Source organism: Pongo pygmaeus, chromosome 6 (genome assembly GCF_028885625.2).
Source record: "Pongo pygmaeus isolate AG05252 chromosome 6, NHGRI_mPonPyg2-v2.0_pri, whole genome shotgun sequence".
NCBI classification, from domain to species: Eukaryota; Metazoa; Chordata; class Mammalia; order Primates; family Hominidae; genus Pongo; species Pongo pygmaeus.
The window spans coordinates 6,185,908-6,207,736 of NC_072379.2; the positions used below are offsets into that span (position 1 = coordinate 6,185,908).

The 21,829-nt window shown below is 42.9% G+C and overlaps 1 protein-coding gene across 7 annotated transcripts in view; it reads right to left on the reverse strand.

Annotated features, from left to right (window-relative positions):
- PMS2 (PMS1 homolog 2, mismatch repair system component) overlaps positions 1 to 21,829 on the reverse strand; it is a 38,051-nt gene that overhangs the window by 11,241 nt on the left and 4,981 nt on the right. For 4 of the 7 annotated variants that reach the window (XM_054496136.2, XM_054496141.2, XM_054496135.2 and 1 more), the window contains exons 3-12: positions 21,643 to 21,729; positions 21,361 to 21,463; positions 20,125 to 20,308; positions 16,790 to 16,957; positions 15,305 to 15,402; positions 13,195 to 13,294; positions 9,615 to 9,699; positions 7,402 to 7,557; positions 4,357 to 5,218; positions 440 to 607 (exon numbers count right to left, since the gene is read on the reverse strand). In XM_054496136.2, coding sequence (XP_054352111.1) covers positions 440 to 607; positions 4,357 to 5,218; positions 7,402 to 7,557; positions 9,615 to 9,699; positions 13,195 to 13,294; positions 15,305 to 15,402; positions 16,790 to 16,957; positions 20,125 to 20,308; positions 21,361 to 21,463; positions 21,643 to 21,729 — 2,011 coding nt within the window. Of the gene's footprint in view, positions 1 to 439; positions 608 to 4,356; positions 5,219 to 7,401; positions 7,558 to 9,614; positions 9,700 to 13,194; positions 13,295 to 15,304; positions 15,403 to 16,789; positions 16,958 to 20,124; positions 20,309 to 21,360; positions 21,464 to 21,642; positions 21,730 to 21,829 lie in introns of those variants that run through there. The other 3 variants (XM_063668089.1, XM_063668091.1, XM_054496140.2) reach the window with 3 other exon arrangements.

A 21,829-nucleotide genomic window follows, 5' to 3' on the forward strand; every position in this document is an offset into this window, starting at 1 on the left:
ATGGAGTGCAATGGCACGATCTTGGCTCACTGCAACCTCCGCCTCCCGGGTTCAAGCGATTCTCCTGCCTCAGCCTCCCAAGTAGCTGGGACTACAGGCGCCCACCACCATGCCTGGCTAATTTTGTATTTTTAGTAGAGACAGGTCTCACCCTGTTGTTCAGGCTGGTCTCGAACTCCCGACCTGAAGTGATCTGCCCGGCTCGGCCTCCCAAAGTACTAGGATTACAGGTGTGAGGCACCGCGCCTGGCCAATTAGATCTTTTTTATTTTTTACACCCCTCCTTCCTAGACATCTTCTTTTTTAAAGTAGATACAAGGTCTTGCTGTGTTGCCCAGGCTGGTCTCAAACTCCTGGCCTCTTGCAATCCTCCTGCCTCGGCCTCTATTAGATCTTAAATTTGAGGGGGAATCTGGGAATGAACACTAAACACACTCACGCTATGAGCCTCTGCCCCTGGAGCACGGTGTGCTGCTGCAGCATCTCAAAGTTATACTTCTCATCCGTGGCATGCTGGTCCACTATGAAGAGATCCTCATTCAGTTTGGTTATTATAAATCCCAGGTTAAACTGACCAATGATTTCCATTTCTGCAAACATCGTTTTACTGCAGGTAGAAAATGTTAATTATGAGACATTTTACAAGATTATTTTTCTGATTATGTTATAGAACACTGTAATAAAAAAAAAAGTCAAACAATACAAAAACAAAATAAAGTCCCTAGCCATCCCGCTTTCTTTTTTTTTTTTGAAACAGAGTCTCGTTCTGTCACCCAGGCTACAGTGCAATGGCACAATCTTGGCTCACTGCAACCTCCACCTCCCGGGTTCAAGTGATTCTTCTGCCTCAGCCTTCTGAGTAGCTGAGATTACAGGTGTGCCACCATGCCCAGCTAATTTTTGTATTTTTAGTAGAGACAGAGTTTCACCATGTTGGTCAGGATGGTCTCGAACTCCTGACCTCATGATCTGCCCACCTTGGCCTCCCAAAGTGCTGGGATTACAGGCGTGAGCCACTGCGCTCGGTTTAACCATCCCACTTTCTAAAGATAACATTAATTATTCATTCATCCAACTCTCCACAGAAGACATCAGTTGCTACTATTAACGACTTAAATGGAATATATCCTTCTAGACCCTTGTCTGTACATATAATTTTAATTTTAAAAAACAAAAATGGAATCTTAATTCTCCATTCTGTTATCACTTAATGCATCTGAAAGACGTTTTCAGACCTGTACACATAGATCTACTTCATTATTTTTTCTTTTTTTTTCTTTTAAGACGGAGTCTCACTCTCTGTTGCCCAGGCTGGACTGCAGTGGCGTGACCTTGGCTCACTGCAACCTGCACCTCCCAGGTTCGAGCGATTCTCCTGCCTCAGCCTCCTGAGTAGCTGGGACTACAGGCATGCATCGCCAAGCCCAGCTAATTTTTTTATTTTTAGTAGAGACGAGGTTTCACCATGTTAGCTAGGCTGGTCTCAAACTCCCGACCTCAAGTGATCCACCTGCCTCGGCCTCCCAAAGTGCTGGGATTACAGGCGTGAGCCACCGTGCCCAGCCTACTTCATTCTTTTTAATGGCCACATAGGAATTCATTGCATGGATGTACCATAATTTGTCTGACAAATCCCCTATTAAAGGACATTTCAGTTGTTTCCAATTTCAATAGTGCACTCAAAGCTGCAACAAATACTTCTGTGCATAAACCTACTCATCTGTGGGTGTATTTCTGTGAAATAGACGCTAGAGGTAGAACTACATATGTACTTTTTGATGGGAAATCTGTGAAAAGTCATACTCCCACCAATGGTGTCTAAGAGCACCTTTTTGCCAATGCTGGATATCAATCCTTCTCATCTTTGCCAGGCCCACCACTGGGTCCTTTGCTGGGTGGCTTCAACATCTAATGTCATTAAATACTAACTTAGTCAATCTGGACAAAAGACAGACACCACCCCAACCTTCACACGAGAAACTGACACTCATTCTCAGTCCCACACAATTAAACCCAGTGAAAATGGATTTTCCGCAGTATCAGCGCGGTGACTACAAGAAATGGCTCTGTTAAAGCAGCCATGGATGTTTTCTGGTTCTCAGCTGGTGGCCTGAGCTGAGGATGAAAGGAGCTGTAATGTAATCCCAGCACTTTGGGAGGACAAGGTGGGCGGATCATTTGAGGTTGGGAGTTGAAGACCAGCCTGGCCAACATGGTGAAACCCCATCTCTACTAAAAATAAAAAAATCAGCCAGGCGTGGCGGTGGACACCTGTACTCCCAGCTACTTGGGAAACGAAGGCAGAAGAATCGTTTGAACCCAGGAGGCAGAGGTTGCAGTGAGCTGAGATCGTGCCAGTGCACTCCAGCCTGGGTGAAAGAGTAAGACTCCATCTCAAAAAAAAAAGAAAGGAGCTGATATTGTTGTTTCTTTCTATAAGTGCTCCAGGAAGACCCAGTCCCATGCCACCATGCTTGTCACCATCACAATCAACCACAGGGGACAGTTTGGTGAACTGTGAGACCTCCACATGACATGGATTACTAAGCCCACATTTCCTATGGTGAGGGGCTCCACACAGAGCTCAAATCCAAGTCATAACCAAACCAATCCCCAAATCCTATCTTTGAGGGTCTGTTTCCTGGTACCGATTCCATATCAGGCAGAGTGCAATCAATCAAGAGACAAAAACCACACCAGTGATTTTAACAGGGATTTTTTTTTTTTTAAGACAGGGTCTTGCTCTGTCACCCAGGCTGGAGTGCAATGGCATGATCATAGCTCACTGCAGCCTCAAACTCCTGGGCTCAAGTGAGCCTTCTGCCTCAGCCTCCTGAGTACCTGGGACTACAGGCGTGCAGCAGTGTACTTAGCTAATTTTTTTTTTTTTCTTTTTTAGAGATGGGGTCTCATTATATTGCCCAGGCTGGTCTCAAACTCCTAGCTTCAAGTGATTCTCCTGCCTCAGCCTCCCAAAGTGCTGGAATTACAAGGTGTGCACCACCATGCTACGCCTGAGGAGGAAAAATGTATAATAAAGCATTACACAAACTAGTAAAAGGTGGTTAACTACTATGCTAAGAAATACAGCAATGGAAAATGCTACTACCTCTAGGAAAGGGGGAGAGTCCTCAGAAAAGGAACTCTTTTTTTTTTTTCTTTTTCTCTTTTTTTTGAGATGGAGTTCGCTCTTGTTGCCCAGGCTGGAGTGCAATGGTGCAATCTCGGCTCACCACAACCTCTGCCTCCCAGGTTCAAGCGATTCTCCTGCCTCAGCCTCCCAAGTAGCTGGGATTACAGGGATGCACCACCATATCCCACTAATTTTGCATTTTTAGTAGAGAAAAGATTTCTCCATGTGGTCAGGCTGGTCTCGAACTCCCGACCTCAGGTGATCCACCCACCTCGGCCTCCCAAAGTGCTGGGATTACAGGCATAAGCCACCATGCCCAGCAGAAAAGGAACTCTTGTAAGAGGCCCCTACCCACTCAGGCTGAGTTTCAGACCTCCTTGGAGCAGGAGTGGCCGCAGCCTGCTGGATGGAGAGAAGCTGCCGGAGTGAGTGATGACGCAGGAACTCCTGCACCGCAGGAGGGAAGGAAGAGAACATCCCAGAAGCATCCCAGACACCAGCACAAATACCACCTCCCCTGGTGCCGATCCCAGGTTCTCCCGGGAATTGTCTGAATATGACCAGGTTCCCAGTACATAGATAATCTGCTCAAAAGCTGGTACTGGCCTAAGAGACCCAAGTCTTCCATGTGTTTGGAGTCTATGTCCTGCCACAGAGAACAGGATCTGGCCAGGCGCAGATGCTGGAATTACAACTGTGCACTACCGTGCCCGGCCAATTTTACTGTAGAGACGAGGTCTCCCTATGTTGTCCAGGCTGGTCTTGAACTCCTGGGCTCAAGTGATCCTCCCTCCTTGGCTTGGCCTCCCAAAGTGCTGGGATTACAGGCGTGATGAGCCACCACACCCAGCCTCAAAATACTCTTAAGTAAAAACTTTACCTGGCCGGGTGCGGTGGCTCACACCTGTAATACCAGCACTTTGGGAGGCCAAGGTGGCTGGATCACCTGAAGTCAGGAGTTCGAGACTAGTCTGGCCAACATGGTGAAACCCTGTTTCCACCAAAAATACAAAAATTAGCCAGGCATGGTGGCGTGCACCTGTAATCCCAGCTACTCAGGAGGCTGAGGCAGGAGAAACTCTTGAACCCGGGAGGTGGAGGCTGCAGTGAGCCAAGATCGTGCCACTGCATTCCAGCCCACACAACAGAGTGAGATTCTGTCTCAAAAAAATAAAAAATAAAAATAAAAATTTAAAATAAAAAGTAAAAAATTAAAACTTTACCTTATCTCTTTTCTTAGTTCATCTTCGGCTGCTTGATTTTCTCCAGGACAAATCTTTGCCCTAAACTTCCTGTAATTCTGGTCACTTTCACTTTGCTGTGCTTCATGATGTAACTGCTTTATTCGTTTAGCTAAAGAACTCATAGAAAAGTCCAGGGAAACAACTTTCTTATTAATTTTAACAGCTACGTCAACCTGAGAGGCTGACACGTTCTGAGTATTTACTAACTTTTGACGAATGTCAGAATTGGAAAGAATTTCTTCTTTTTTAAAACGCTTTGTGTTTGGGGATGCAAGATTAGTTGGCTGAGGCAAAACTCGAAATTTACATCTGGTATCTTCCGGGTTTGAATGGCAGTCCACATCTGAAAAAGAGTCGTCAGTTTCAGGCGCTTTCTCCTGAGAGTCCCCATGTTCCTGCGAGCCCCTGTCCCCTGGGGAGCTGGCCGCACACTCGCTGCTGCAGTGACTGCCCGTGTCTGGGATGCTGAACCCCTCAGAATCCACGGAAGTGCTGCCGTGCCCCGAGTCCTTCTCCACCTCCGATCTGTCCGTAGGATCACTGGGTCCCTGACTGGAACTCGCTGCCTCTTTCTGAGGTCTCAGGACACCTCTGTCAGAGATGGCATCTGACGTGCAAGAAGATGGCATACCCCTTTTCTGTCCTAGAGGGCTCCTTCTTGGTTCTGGAGTCTTTGGGCTGTGAGGCTTGTTCTCTGTTGCGTGACGAAGAGAAAAGGCCTCTCGCAGTCTGGAAATGGACACGTCCCTTTTTTCTTCTTGAGTGCTTAATGAAGGGGAATGATCCTGCTTTTCTACCACAGGCTTTTCCAAATCCGCTGCATGCATTTTTATTAAGTTACCTAAGCAAACGTGGACGGAGAAGAGGGTCAGGGACTATCCTGAAATGGTGAGAGGACGTGCTTATGTGAACAGATACTTCACAAAAGAGGAGATCCACATGCTAATTACACAGATGAACACGGTTCAATGTTCAAAATAAAACTATAGTATGGGCCAGGTGTGGTGGCTCACACCTGTTATCCCAGCACTTTAGGAGGCCAAGGCAGGTGGATCACATGAGGCTAGGAGTTCAGGACCAGTCTGGACAACATGGCAAAACCCTGTTTCTACCAAAAATACAAAAATTAGCCGGGTGTGGTGGGGCACATCTGTAATCCCAGCTACTTGGGAAGCTGAGGCACAAGAATCCCTTTAGCCCGGGAGGCAGAGGTTGCAGTGAGCCAAGATGCCACCACTGTTCTCCAGCCTGGGTTACAGAGCGAGACTCTGTCTCAAAAAAAAAAAAAACACACACACACACACACAACACAATGCGATATGGCCATATACTCACCAGAATGGGCAAAATTAAAAAAACAATAAATGCTCACAAAGATCAGGATCAAGTGGAATGCTTGAATTTTTCTTGTAGGAATGAACCTGGTACAGCCGGTTTGAAAAGTTATCTGGGAATACCTCCTAAATCTGAATGTATGCACACCTGCAACCCAGCATAGCTACTCCTATCAGAAGTGCCTATCGGCCAGCACAGTGGCTCATGCCTGTAATCCTAGCCCTTTCAGGTCACGAGTTCAAGACCAGCCTGACCAACATGGTGAAACCTCATCTCCACTAAAAATACAAAAAAAAATCAGCAGGGCATAGTGAAATGCACTTATAATCCCAGCTACTGGGGAGAACGAGAATGAGGCAGGAGAATCACTTGAACCTGGAAGGTGGGGTTGCAGCGAGCCAAGATCACTCCACTGCACTCCAGCCTGGGCGACAGAGTGAGACTCCCTCTCAAAAAAAAAAGAAAAAAGAAGAAGTGCCTATCTATGCTCATCAAAAAGACATGGATGAGGATGTTCATGACAGCATTCTTCATTATAGCCCCAAACTCGAAACAATTCAAATATTCACAAATTATGATATCTGACTACAATGGAACACTGTATAGCGAACAAATAAATGAATTTTGCCACATGACTTGGGTGAATCTCACAAACAAAATAATGACAGAAAGAAACAAATCACAGAAAAGGACAGACTGAATAACTTCAAATTAAACTATACTGTTTTGGGTTTTTTTTGTTTGTTTGTTTGTCTGTTTTTTCGAGACGGAGTCTCGCTCTGTTGCCCAGGCTGGAGTACAGTGGTGCAATCTTGGCTCACTGCAAGCCCCGCCTCCCGGGTTCAGGCCATTCTCCTGAGTCAGCCTCCTGAGTAGCTGGGACTACAGGCGCCAGCCACCACACCCAGCTAATTTTTTGTATTTTTAGTAGAGACGGAGTTTCACTGTGTTAAACAGTCTCGATCTCCTGACCTCGTGATCTGCCCGCCTTGGCCTCCCAAAGTACTGGGATTACAGGGCGTGAGCCAATGCGCCCGGCCTAAATTCTACTGTTAGAAGTCAGGAAATACCAGCATTTTCAGAGGCCAAGGCTAGAGGATTGCTTGAGCTCAAGAGTTCGAGACCAGCCTGGGCAACATGGAGAAACCCCATCTCTAATGACAATACTAACATTAGCCAGGTGTGGTGGCAGGCGCCTGTATTCCCAGCTACTCAGGAGGCTGAGGCAGGAGAATCTCTTGAATGCGGGAGGCTTCAAGGTTGCAGTGAGCCGAGATCGCGCCACTGCACTCCAGCCTGGGTGACAAGAGCGAAACTCCATCTCAAAAACACAGACATGACAAGGGAGTTAAAAATGCAGTCACTGCAGACTTCTTCTAATCATATATCTTATATGACGTCATCCATTTACAATTTACAAAAAACTAGAGTTACTTGGAGGCAGCTACTTGGGAGGCTGAGGCAGGAAGATGGCTTGAGCCCAGGAGTTTGATGCTGTAGTGAGCTACAATGCCACCACTGCAGTCCAACCTGGGTGACAGAACAAGTCCCTATCTCAAAAAAAAATTAAAAATGATAAAATAATATAAGAGACTTAGTTTCATGTCAAAAAAAAGTTTACTTGGAAAAAATAAGGAATCACATTAGCTAAAAGCTTTAGAAGTTGTTTGTACACAGTATTTTTCTTACCTTCAATATCCAGCAGTGGCTGCTGACTGACATTTAGCTTGTTGACATCACTATCAAACATTCCTATCAAAGAGGTCTTTAAAACTGCCAACAAAAGCTTTTCCTCTTGTAGCAAAATTTGCCTTTTATCTGGAGTAACATTGATATCAACACATTCTAAGGAAAAAAAGAAAACATATTTATTATGTTTAAATTCACTTTTATTTTATTAATTATTATTATTTTCAGACAGGGTCTCACTCTGTCGCCTAGGCTGGAGTGCAGTGGCGCGATCTCAGCTCACTGCAACCTCCGCCTTCTGGGTTCAAGTGATTCTCCCTGCCTCAGACTCCGAAGTAGCTAGGATTACAGGCGAGTGCCACCACACCGGCTAATTTTTGTATTTTTAGTAGAGACGGGGTTTCACCATGTTGACCAGGCTGGTCTCGAACTCCCGACCTCAAGTGATCCACCCGCCTTGGCCTCCCAAAGTTCTGGGATTACAGGCATGAGCCACCACGCCCAGCCAAATTCACTTTTAACAATAGAAATTTCCCCATCTATTATTTCATTCACTTGTATTTATCGCAAGTGCTATTAAAAACATTACAGTGTCCAGGTTAATATTCATAAGTTATGAAATCAGCTTTTTCAAATAAATGAGCAAAAGACAATTTTTGAATAGACAAAATATGGAAGGGCTTGATTAGGTAAATTGTTAAAGGAAAAGCAAATAAACACATAAGAATAATTTTAAATATGCAAACTAAAATAAGATATTTTAATCCCCTACTGAATTTAGCTTAACAATTATAATACCTAGTACATTATAGGTAGGTGTGTAAATTGGTACATCTAGAACGCAATATAGAAAAAGCCTTAAAATGATCATATTCACGGACCCAGTAATTCTACTCCTGGCAATTTATATTAAGAATTATTAAAGATGTAGGCTGAGCGCGGTGGCTCACACCCTGTAATCCCAGCACTTTGGGAGGCTGAGACGAACAGATAAGTTAAGGTCAGGAGTTCAAGACCAGCCTGGCCAACATGGCGAAACCCCGTCTCTACTAAAAATACAAAAAATTAGTCAGGCATGGTGGCAGGTGCGTGTAATCCCTGCTACTCAGGAGGCTGAGGTGGCAGAATCACTTGAACTCAGGAAGCGGAGGTTGCAGTGAGCTGAGATTACACCACTGCACTCCAGCCTGGGAGACAGCAAGACTCTGTCTCAAAAAATATATAATAATAAAGATGCAGATAATCATTTAATTATAAGGAAAGTATTTATAATTTCCAAAAACTAAAAACAACTTAAATTTTGAAAAATTTAAAAATTAATTTTTTTTAATAATTTAATAGTTTATACCAAATAATTTAATAGTTTATACCAAACTATAACCATGCATTGGAATATAATTCACCTATTAAAATCACATTTCTGATCAATTTGTAATAACATGGAAAAGAAAACATTCACATCTAAGGATAAAGAGCAGTATACAAAATTATTTTCTCATCCCAAAGAATATGAGAGTAGGGGAGAGATAGAGAAAGACAGAGAGGAGAGAAGATATTTTTTAAGGTATGTACATATGTATTTCTAAGTATCTAGAAAAAATACTCAATGACAATAAGCCAAAATGCTAACAATCAGAAAAAAACTATATGAAATGAATTATTTATCAAATTAGGAAGAACATTTAGTCTACTTTCTCCCTAGGTTGACATAAAAAAAACTACATTTTCCTAACAATACAATTAACATAGTCTCAAGTAGAAAGTGGGAACTCTGTTTAAAAAAAACAAAATTATGGGGCCAGGCACGGTGGCTCATGCCTGTAATCCCAGCACTTTGGGAGGCCAAGACGGGCAGATCATGAGGTCAGGAGATCGAGACCATCCTGGCTAACACGGTGAAACCCTGTCTCTACTAAAAATACAAAAAATTAGCCAGGTGTGGTGGCACGCACCTGTAGTCCCAGCTACTTGGGAGGCTGAGTCAGGAGAATCGCTTGAACCTAGGAGGCAGAGGTTGCAGTGAGCCAAGATCGCACCACTGCACTCCAGCCTGGGCGACAGAGCAAGACCCCGTCTCAAAAAAAAAAAAAAAAAAAAAAAAACTTACATGACCATAAATTGTTGTCTCATTCCAGTCATAGCAGAGCTGTATAATTTATTTTATTCTTTCAGGCACTGGTCACTAGTTGTACTGAAATGCCAATGGAACTTACCTGAATCAACAGAAATGTTAAGAGCAACAAATGGATACTGCTGTCGATTATATACGTGGTAGACCTCATTCACAAGTCTGGAGACCTGCACAAAATACAAGGAGTAGAAAACAATAAATGACAAATGTTCCTGGCCCCCCACATTCTAACAACATACTGTTCTAACCAACCAGCATGTTCTTAGAAGGGGATACTTGTTTTGTTTGAGACAAGGTCTCACCTTGTCACAGGCTGGAGTGTAGTGGAGCAATCATGGCTCACTGCAGCCTCAACCTCCCAGGCTCAAGTGATCCTCCTGCCTCAGCCTGCCATGTAGCTTGGACTACAGGCAGGATTTTTTTTTTCTTTTCTTTTTTTTTTTTTTGAGACGGAGTCTCGCTCTTGTTACCGAGACTGGAGTATAATGGCGCGATCTTGGCTCACTGCAACCTCTGCCTCCGGGGCTCAAGTGATTATCCTGACTCAGCCTCCAGAGTAGCTGGGATTACAGGCACACGCCACCATGACCAGATAATTTTTGTATTTTTAGTAGAGATGGGGTTTCACCATGTTGGCCAGGCTGGTCTCGAACTCCTGACCTCAGTTGATCCGCCCGCCTCGACCTCCCAAAGTGCTGGGATTACAGGCGTGAGCCACTACACCTGGCCTAAGGATACATTTTTTAACAGCTTTACTGAGATATGACTAACATGGAATAAACTACACATATTTAAAGTGTGCAATTTCATAAGTTTTGACATATACACAAACACCTGTGAAACTATCCCCACAATCAAGATAATGAATACATCCATCACCAAACATTTCCTCACAACTCTCAAAGTAATATTTCTCTAATCATAGGTTCCTAAAACTGAATCTTTTTCCAACCTAAAGTTGCTCTATGAGAAATTCTAGTGAAATGCAGGTGCAGCTTAAATGTTCATAAAACACATTCAATGTACATAAAAACATATTTATGACATTAAAATGTCATTAGAAATAAACCAAAATATCACATTATTAATAGTTATAATTAATAATTATGAATCCATCACACTATAGGTTAAAAAATTTAGAAGTTCAACCACATCTGGCAGATTACAAGCAAACTCTAAAGCATCATTGAAAAACAGGGGCCGGGAGCAGTGGCTCACGCCTGAAATCCCAGCACTTTGGGAGGCCGAGGCAGGTGGATTGCCTGAGCTCAGGAGTTCTCGACCAGCCCGGGCAACACAGTGAAACCCCATCCCTACTCAAATACAAAAAATTAGCCAGGCATGGCAGCATGCACCTGTAATCCCAGCTACTCGGGAGGCTGAGGCAGGAGAATTGCTTGAACCTGGGAGGCGGAGCTTGCAGTGAGCCAAGATCACATCACTGCACTCTAACTTGGGCGACAGAGCGAGACTCTGTCTCAAAAAAAAAAAAAAAAAAAAAAGAAAGAAAGAAAACCAGAAAATATTACTGAGGTACAATGTTGTGTTGCTAAGATACAAACTCAAAAAACCCATGTAATCATATCAAGATGATCGGTTTAAATCTGAGGCAGAAGTAATCTGAGCCCTTATTTTCCTAGGAAAATAGAAAGCAGGAACAGAAAATATAGAAATCTATAGAAAATATAGAAACCATGGGCTGGGCGTGGTGGCTCACGCCTGTAATCCCAGCACTTTGGGAGACAGAGGCAGGTGGATCACGAGGTCAGGAGTTTGAGAGCAGCCTGGCCAATGTGGTGAAACCCCATATCTACTAAAAATACAAAAATTAGCCGGGTGTGGTGATGCGTGCCTGTAGTCCTAGCTACTAGAGAGGCTGGGGCAGGAGAATGGCGTGAACCTGGGAGGCGGTGCTTGCAGCGAGCGGAGATCACGCCATTGCACTCCAGCCTGGGGGTGACAGAGCGAGACTCTGTCTCAAAAAAAAAAAAAAAAAAAAGGAAATATAGAAACCATGTAATCAGTCTATACTGAAAGGTGACACAGAATGTTATAAAATGTTTAGTTTCTTCAAATAGTTTTAGTTTTTACAATAATAAATATAAATATACTGGTAATATGTGTTTATATATTTATGTATCTATACACACAACACATATAATGTATATATACAGATACAAACACACTCACATATATGCAATTTAAAAAACTATACACAGAGGCCAGGCACAGTGGTTCACGCCTGTAATCCCAGCACTTCAGGAGGCCAAGGCAGGCAGATCACGAGGTCAGGATTTCAAGACCATCCTGGCCACGTGGTGAAATTCCGTCTCTACTAAAGATACAAAAAATTAGCCGGGCGTGGTGGCGCGCACCTGTAATCGCAGCTACTTGGGAGGCTGAGGCAGGAGAATCGCTTGAACCCGGGAGGTGGAGGTTGCAGTGAGCCAAGATCGCACCATTGCACTCCAGCCTGGGCAACAGGGTGAGACTCTGTCTCAAAAAAAAAACCCAAAAAACAACAACAACAAAAAAACTGTACACAGATAGATGCGCTCCTTAACTTATGATAGGGTTATGTCCTGATAAAACCGTAAGTTAAAAATATTGTATCTGCCAGGCGCGGTGGCTCACACCTGTAATTCCAGCACTTTGGGAGGCCGAGGTGGGCGGATCACGAGGTCAGGAGATCAAAACCATCCTGACTAACACGGTGAAACCCCGTCTCTACTAAAAATACAAAAAAAATTAGCCGGGCGTGGTGGCGGGCACCTGTAGTTCCAGCTACTCGGGAGGCTGAGGCAGGAGAATGGTGTGAACCTGGGAGGCAGAGCTTGCAGTGAGCTGAGACCGCGCCACTGCACTCCAGCCTGGGCGATGAACAAGACTCCGTCTCAAAAAAAAAAGAAAAAGAAAAAAAAGAAAACATTGTATGTCAAAAATGCCTTTGTGATAACCTAACCTACTGAATGTCCTATCTCAGCCTTGCCTCAGAATACCTACATAGTCTATAGGCAAAATAACTTATTTTATAATAAAATGTTGAATATCTTCTGTAATTTATTGAATACTATACCGAAAAACAATGGTTCAATAGGTACTTGAAGTATGGTATCTACTGCAAAAAATAACTTCCGCAACAAGGTTAAGTAGTAGAAAAATATATATATATTTTTTTTTTTTTGAGACACAGTCTCGCTCTGTCACCCAGGCTGGAGTGCAGTGGCATAATCTCGGCTTACTGCAAGCTCCGTCTCCCAGGTTCAAGCGATCCTCCTGCCTCAGCTCTCATGTAGCTGGGATTACAGGCATAGGCCACCACGCCTGGCTATTTTTTGTATTTTAGTAGAGACGGGGTTTTGTCATGCTGGCCAGGCTGGTCTCAAACTCCTGGCCTCAGGCAATCCACCCGCCTCGGCCTCCCAAAGTGCTGGGATTACAGGCATGAGCCACTGCGCCCAGCCAGAGGAGTCTTCAGTCGAAACATGTTAAGCTGGGGGCCATCTGCAATAGACTTCTGTAAATGCCCAAAATAAGATAATGTTAAAGCCATGTTTCTCAAAGTCCCGAGTTCCATGTAAACTGCCTATTAGCAGAAAAAAAGTTATCGATTAAAAGTCAAAGGCATAAAGAACAAACTAATACAAAAAAATGTTAAATACCTTTGCTGGGTCACAAGGCCGCCGGTTGATAAAGAAAAACTGTCTGTCTGTTGAACTCCTTCCAACTCCATGCGTGCATTGTGAAATGAAACCTGAGATGCTATTCAACATTAATATGGTAAGGGCAGGATTCCAGAGTGAAAGGGATTAGAAATACGATCACATGGCACATTCTTAAAGTGAAATGAAAACAAAACACCAGGTGACATGCTGATAAGGATCACTATTGCAGTTCACGGGTATCTGTGCTCCAAATCTTGATGAGTCATCAAAGAACCAGACCTTCTGGAATGCTCTAAAGCTCCTACAGTCAACCAATGCACCACAGGTGATGCAGTGGGTCCAAAACTGATGTACTGCAGCTCTCCTTATCCTTCCTGATAAATCCTCGGCCTCCGTAAGAGCAGTGGGTCTCACTTCAAATGCATTCTCAGAACCTCCGTGCTGCCGCCCCTGGTTTGTCAATGAAGTCTAACCACTTGTGCTCAGGATTTTGCCCACATTCCCTCCCCTTTCAAAATCTCCCAGGTAGGAAGTTTATATCTCATGTCTTGATAAAGCGCTTGCTTCACATGAGACCCACCCCAGGGATACCGGCATTTCCAGAAGAACACCACCTTCACATAAAGACATAAAGCTCCATGTTTACAATTTCAGGCATAAGCCAAAAGCACCCCAGGGATACTGGCATTTCCAGAAGAACACCACCTTCACATAAAGACATAAAGCTCCATGTTTACAATTTCAGGCATAAGCCAAAAGCACCCCAGGGATACCGGCATTTCCAGAAGAACACCACCTTCACATAAAGACATAAAGCTCCATGTTTACCATTTCAGGCATAAGCCAAAAGCACCCCAGGGATACCGGCATTTCCAGAAGAACATCACCTTCATACAAAGACATAAAGCTCCATGTTTGCAATTTTAGGCATAAGCCAAAAGCAAGTGGAGGAAGAGTAAGAAATATAGATCTAAAAGCAACAAACAAACAAACAAAAAGAAATATAGATCTTAGGCTGGGTGCGGTGGCTCATGCCTATAATCCCAGATCCTTGGGAGGCCAAGGTGGGTGGATCACCTGAGGTCAGGAGTTCAAGACTAGCCTGGGCAACATGGTAAAACCCCGCCTCCACTAAAAATACAAAAAAATCAGCCAGGCATGGTGGTGCACACCTGTAGTCCCAGCTTTTCGGGAGGCTGAGGCAGGAGTATCACTTGAACCCAGGAGGTGGAGGTTACGGTTAGCCAAGATCACGGCACTGCACTCCAGCCTAGGCAACAAAGCAAGACTCCATCTCAAAAAAAAAAAAAAAAAAAAAAAAAAAAAAAATATATATATATATATATATATATATATACACACACACACATATAGATAGATAGATAGATATAGAGAGATTTACAGGACCGATCCTATTTATGGAAGTGTCTATTTTCTCATACTAAAAGTAATGACACTGAACTGCCTTCATCAGATGCCAGAAAAGTCAAACCCATTTAAAATGATAAAATAATTTAAAAGTTAGTCTAACCAAACAGAGGCTTAAAGAAGACTAACTCAACAGAAAACCACCTGAAATATACCAGTTACTCAGAACATGGTTTGAATTAAGTAACTGAGTCCTTTGGGTAAATCATCTTTCTTAGCAATAGCATTGCTCACAGTTTTATAAAGGACATAAAAAACTATTATCCCTAGCTAGGCATGGTGGCTCACGCCTGTAATCCCAGCACTTTGGGACGCCAAGGTGGGCGGATCATCTGAGGTCAGGAGTTCAAGACCAGCCTGGCCAACACACTGGAACCCCGTCTCTACTAAAAACACAAAATTAGCCAGGCGTGGTGGCACGTGCCTGTAATCCCAGCTACTCAGGAGCCTGAGGCAGGAGAATTGCTTGAACTCAGGAGGCAGAGGTTGCAGTGAGCCAAGAGAGCACCATTGCACTCCAGCTTGGGCAACAAAGCAAGACTCCGCCTCAAAAAAAAAAAACAAAAAAAAAAACCCATGAAACTATTAGCCCTAAAATCACTATCTTTAGAAAAAAAAAAAAAAAAAACTCTCAGGATAAAATGTTCCATTGTAGTTCTCTTGCCAGCAATCTACTTACTAAAAAAGATTATGCAGAGCATCCGAACAGCTCAAACCATACTCTTCACACACGGAGTCACTAGGGGGCAGCTGAACAAAAGGAATGAGGCTTTGCAACTGAAAAAAAAAAAAAATTCACAGTTACTACAGTTACTTCCTAATAAAGATAGAGTGGACTTATCTATCTTCTTTCTTAGTCAAGCTATAAACATTACAAGCACAAAAAAATTAAAAGAATCTTTTGTTTTGTTTTGTTTTTTGAGACAGGGTCTCCCTCTATTGCCCAGGCTGGAGTACAATGGCTCAATCATACCTCACTGCAGCGTCAAAATCGTGGGTTCAAGCAATCCTCCTGCCTCAGCCTGCCGAGTAAGCAGCTGGGACTACAGGTGCACACCACCACACCTGGCTATTTTTTTATTTTTTTGTAGAGATGGGATCTTACCGTGTTATCCAGGCTGGTCTTAAATTCCTGGGCTCAAGCGATTGTCCCACCTCAAAATTGTTGGCCGGGTGGTTCAAACACATAATCCCAACAGTTTCTTCTCCCAGAGTGCTGGGATTACATGTGTGAGCCATGGGGACAACAATTTTGATTTTATGATACGAGAAAGATGAAACAAGTGCCTACTTATTCAGAACCCACACATTGCCCACAGTAATTTATATTTTTTTCAGAGAAAGAGTGAAAAGATGCAGTATATGAGTGTCTCTGGAAGAATAAAATGAAACACATTCAGCTCTTGAACATCAATTTTTGTGATAGGTACTTTTTTTTTTTTTTTTTTTCTGGGATGGTGTGTTGCTCTCTTGCCCAGGCTGCAGTGCAGTGGTACAATCGCAGCTCACTGCAACCTCCATCTCCTGGGTTCCAGCGATTCTCCTGCCTCAGCCTCCCAAGTAGCTGGGACTACAGGTGCCTGCCACCACGACCAGATAATTTTTGTATTTTTAGTAGAGACAGGGTTTCACCATATTGGTCAGGCTGGTCTCAAACTCCTGACCTCGTGATCTGCCCACCTCAGCCTCCTAAAGTGCTGGGATTATAGACGTGAGCCACTGCGCCGGGCCTTGTGATAGGCACTTTAAAAATCGATTCTTAGTCTGGGCGCAGTGGCTCACGTCTGTAATCCCAGCACTTTGGGAAGCCGAGGCAGGCGGATCACTAGAGGTCAGGAAATAGAGACCAGCCTGGCCAACACGGTGAAACCCCATACTAAAGATACAAAGAATTAGCCTGGCATGGTGGCATGCGCCTGTAACCCCAGCTACTCGGGAGGCTGAGGCAGGAGAATTGCTTGAACCTGGGAGGTGGAGGTTGCAGTAAGCCGAGACAGCACCACTGCATTCCAGCCTGGGCGACACGGCGGGACTCTGTCTCAAAAAAAAAAAAAAAAAAAAATCAATTCTTAGATTTTATTCTCCATTCTACTGGAAGGGACAATGGAAACCCGCTATAATCACTAGAGCAATAAGAGGCGCTGAAGTAACCGGCCATCACTACCTGCTTCTGCCCAAACACAGAGCCGATATTTTCCTTTATGCTGGGGCTTCCACCTGTGCATACCACAGGCTGTCGTTTTCCTTGTCCAAGCTGATTGGTGCAACTTACACGGATGCCTGCTGAAATGATACAGTATGCATGTAAGACCTGGACCATTTTGGCATACTCCTGTTTAAAAAACACAAACACAATATTCTACATTACTTTAATATTATAGGAATTACACAGCTCAAGTTATAACATCCAACGCAAGGTTCTCACATCATCACACAAATCAAGGGAAGCACTGTTGACAGAATGATCTGTAAAGACTTATCTTCCTATATTCTACAGAAAGGAACACAGAGCTTTTGGCTCCTGGTCACAGTCCTCTGTTCCCAATGTGCCAAGCATCCTGGTAAAACAACTAAAAAGTACAGCCTGTAATCCCAGCTACTCAGGAGGCTGAGGGCAGGAGGATCACTTGAGACCAGGAGTTCAAGACCAGCCTGGGCAAAACAGCAAGACTCTGTCTCTACAAAAAATTAAAAAAAAAAAAATTAGCCGGGCATCGTGGCATGTGCCTGTAGTCACAGCTACTCAGGAGGCTGAGGTGGGAGGATCACTTGAGCCCAGGAGTTCGAGGCTGCAGTGAGCCATGATTGCACCACTGCACTCCAGCCTGGGTGACAGAGTGAGGCCCTATCTCTAAAAATGAAAATTAAAAAACTGAAATGTACATTGTGTTTGACTTTATAATCTCTCCTTTTGAAATGTATCTTTGTATAATAGAAAGGCCGGCACAAGCATTTTGGTATGCAAAGAGATATACAAAAATGTTCACTGAAACAATCTCTATGAAAAAACAGAAACAACCTAAGCAAGCATCATCAAGGAGTTAATTAATTATGGTATAGCCATATCGCAGCAGAAGGACAACGAATAAGGCAGTGTGCACTGACTAAAAAAGACAATCACAATATGCTAAGTGAAAAGTCAGTTATAGGGCCAGGCAAGATGGTTCACGACTGTAATCCCAGCACTTTGGGAGGCTGAGGCGTGAGGATCGCTTGAGCCCATGAGTTCGAGACCTGCCTGGGCAACACAGAAGGACCCATCTCTTACAAAAAATACAAAAATTAGCCAGGCATGGTAGCACAGGCCTGGAGTTCCAGCTACTTGGAAGGCTGAAGTGGGAAGATCCATTGAGCCTGGGAGATCAAGGCTGTGGTAAGCTGAGATTGTGCCACTACACCCCAGCCTGGGTGAGAGAGCAAGACCCTGTCTCAATTAAAGAAAAAAAAAAACAACTTTCAACCACATACAATTCTGTATTACTCGCATGTTGTACATTCTATATTACTTGCTTTCATTATATTAATTTATGAATTTATCTTGAAAATTATTCCAACAGTTATAAACACATGAAATTAAAAGCAGTCTGAAAAAATATACAAACTGTAAATAACAGTTATCTCTGACAAATAGAAGTTCTACATTCCTGTATTTTGCTAAGGCACTAATTTTTTTACCATAAGATACAAAAAAAGAGTAAGTTTTCTCTACTTTAAAAAATTTAAATTTTTGAAAAAATGTAACAAAGTTAAAATTAGCAGCCGAGTGCAGTGGCTCATGCCTGTAATCCCAGCACTTTGGGAGGCTGAGGCAGGTGGATCACTTGAGGTCAGGGGTGCAAGACCAGCCTGGCCAACACGGTGAAACTTCATCTCTACTAAAAATACAAAAATTAGCTGGGCGTGGTGGCGCACACCTATAATCCCAGCTACTCGAGAGGCTGAGGCAGGAGAATCACTTGAACCCAGGAGGCGGAGGTTGCAGCGAGCCGAGATCGCACCACTGCACTCCAGCCTCGGCGACAGAGTGAGAATACTCAGTCTAAAAAAAAAAAAAAAGTTAAAATTAGCACGAAATGCTTTACAAGTAAAAAAAGTTTTTAGCTGCATATGTTTAAGTAACTTTTTAGATTATGAAAAACACACATACAAATGGAAAGGCACAAAGAAGACAGCAAAAACTGCATGAGATCTCACATCCAAGGATAACCGCTGAGAACATGAAAGTGCTGAGTCTTCCAGCCTTTATACTATAGACATTTAGGCCTGTTGTTTTGTTTTCATAAAACCGTAATCATATAGTACAGACAGTTCTATAATCTGCTTTTTAAACACAACAATTATATAACATTTAGCTGTTTTCATTTGCATTCAAATTCATAAGGGTTCTAATAACTCATTTCTCAGAAAACCAAGAGAAATATTCTTTTTTTTTTTTTTTTGAGATTGAGTCTGGCTCTGTGCCCAGGCCGGAGTGCAATAGCTCGATCTCGGCTCACTGCAACCTCAGCCTCCCGGGTTCCAGCGATTCTCCTGCCTCAGCCTCCTGAGGAGCTGGGACTACAGCTGCGCGCCACCATGCCAAGCTAATTTTTGTATTTTTAGTAGAGATGGGGTTTCACCATTTTGGCCAGGATGGCTTCGATCTCTTGACCTCATGATCCGCCTGCCTCAGCCTCCCAAAGTGCTGGGATTACAGGTGTGAGCCACTGTGCCTGGCCAAGAAATACTGTTATTAAAATATAAGTACATAAGGCCAGGCACGGTGGCTCACGCCTGTAATCCCAGCACCTTGAGAGGCCAAGGTGGGCGGGTCACCTGAGGCAGGAATTCGAGACCAGCTTGGCCAGCCTGGACAACATGGTGAAACCCCGTCTCTACTAAAAATACAAAAATTAGCCAGCCGTGGTGGTGTATGCCTGTAATCCCAGCTACTCAGAAGGCTGAGGCAGGAGAATCGCTTGAACTCGGGAGGTGGAGGTTGCAGTGAACCGAGATCGCGCCACCACACTCCAGCCAGGGCACCAAAGTGAAACTCCATCTCAAAAAAAGATAAAAATAAAAAATAAAAAATATATATATGTATATATATTTTTCCAGACAGGATCTTACTCTGTCTCCCAGTCTTAAGTGCAGTGGCGCAATCATAGCTCACTGCAGCCTCAAGTTCCTGGGCTCAAGTGATCCTCCCACTTCAGCCTCCCAAGTAGCTGGAACTACAGGTGCATGCCACCATGCCCAGTAAATTTTTTTTTTTAATTTTTCATAGAGACAGGGTCTCACTATGTTGCCCAGTCCTAATAAACACTACGTGATGAAAAGAAAAAAGTAAATCATCCTAAAGTTAAGTCTTTAATGTTAAATCTTTAATGAGAAATGCAAATAAAGCATTTCTCAATAATTTACGGGAAGAGAATCAACTGAAGAATAAACATCTTTAGTAAATCTTTTGCTCATGTGCATTAACCAATACTCTTGAAAACCAGGATTAATTTACTGTACCTTCTTAATATTTCTTTGAAATTCCTTATGGCGCACAGGTAGTGTAGAAAATAACTGCTGCACACTGACTGTGGTCCCTCTGGGGCGGGGGTAGGGGGTTTTCTGGATAATTTTCCCATTGTGATCAAACATCAGTCGAGTCCCAACCTTCGCCGATGCATGGCAGGTAGAAATGGTGACATCACTGTGAGAGAACACCAGGCATGGTGTGTTCAGTGAGAGACCCATGATGTTGGGCACTGACTACTCTTTTCTTCGCTTGCTTTTCCCTCAAAACTTTCTTAAAAAGCTGACGATCCCTCTGAGATAATCAAGATCTAAACGGTTGAGGAGTCATCATAAAATCTAAGGTTTGGCATATAAAAGACAGTGAGATAGAGAGCACTAAACATGCTTTGTTTTGATAAAAGCTTTGATTTCGTTTTTCAGGTTGAACTGCAAAACCATAAATGATCTTAAGATTTATTTATTCGCAAATACAGATTTGTTTTGTTATTACTCTTCGAACAATTTTTTTTTAAAGAATCTAACAAATATTATAATTAAAACGTATACGTAGGGCAGAGCGCGGTGGCTCATGCCTGTTATTCCAGCACTTTGGGAGGCCGAGGCAGGCAGATCACTTGGGGCCAGGAGTTTGAGACCAGCCTGGGCAACATGGCAAAACCCCATCTCTACTAAAAATACAAAAATTAGCCAGGAGTGGTGGTGCATGCCTATAGTACCAGCTCCTCAGGAGGCTCAGGCACAAGAATCACTTGAACTTGGGAGGCAGAGATTGCAGTGAGTCGAGACTGTGCCACTGCACTCCAGCCTGGGTGACAAAGAGAGACTCTGTCTAAAAAAAAATATATATATATATATGTATATAATTATTTATTAAAATTTCGTATCTGTGCTATAATTAAATAGTGCTTTGGTGAAATATTTCCCTAAAAATTGATAATGAAAACCAATGGTAACTATCATTTATTATCTATATGTTATGTTAAAATTGAGAATTCTTGTTTTAATAAGGGTAACCATTTTTTTTAACAATACTATTTGCTTCATTTCATTCATTTATTGCTCACATTTCAGAAGTACTAGGACTTAGATTGGCAGTGAGACAAAACAGAATTCAGAACCTAGAAGTTGAGATGTTGAGATAGAAAACTGTAAATAATAACGATTCCAATTAATTTTCAGAGAGGTTTTTCTAAGGGGTCAAGTGAATGGATAAAAATATTGTATCACCTCAGTGCACAAAGTGAGCTCAGAGCTTCCCCCCGAAAGCCAAAAGTTTCAACCTGAGTTAGGTCGGCAAACTCTTGAATCTTAGATGTGTGATGTTTCAGAGCTGAAAGAGAGTGTAAAGTAAGGACTAAGATATCTCAAGTGCTATAACAACAAAATATACATGATATCTAGTAACTGGCTTTAAAAAACTGTTTTTGCATTTCCCAAGACAGTGTTACTCAAAATTCTGAGACATGTGGCCCAATTATTTTATAATAAGATTAGAAAAAGTCAACTTACTTAAGCCTTCGAAGTTTTCTTCTTCTACCCCACATCCATTGTCTGAAACTTCAATAAGATCCACTCCATAGTCCTTAAGCTTTAGATCTAGAAAGTTTAAAATATTTACATATTTATTAAAAATGGACCCATGCTATAAGTTTTTTATATTGACATTATTTATAACATATGCAAATTTAAGAGTCAT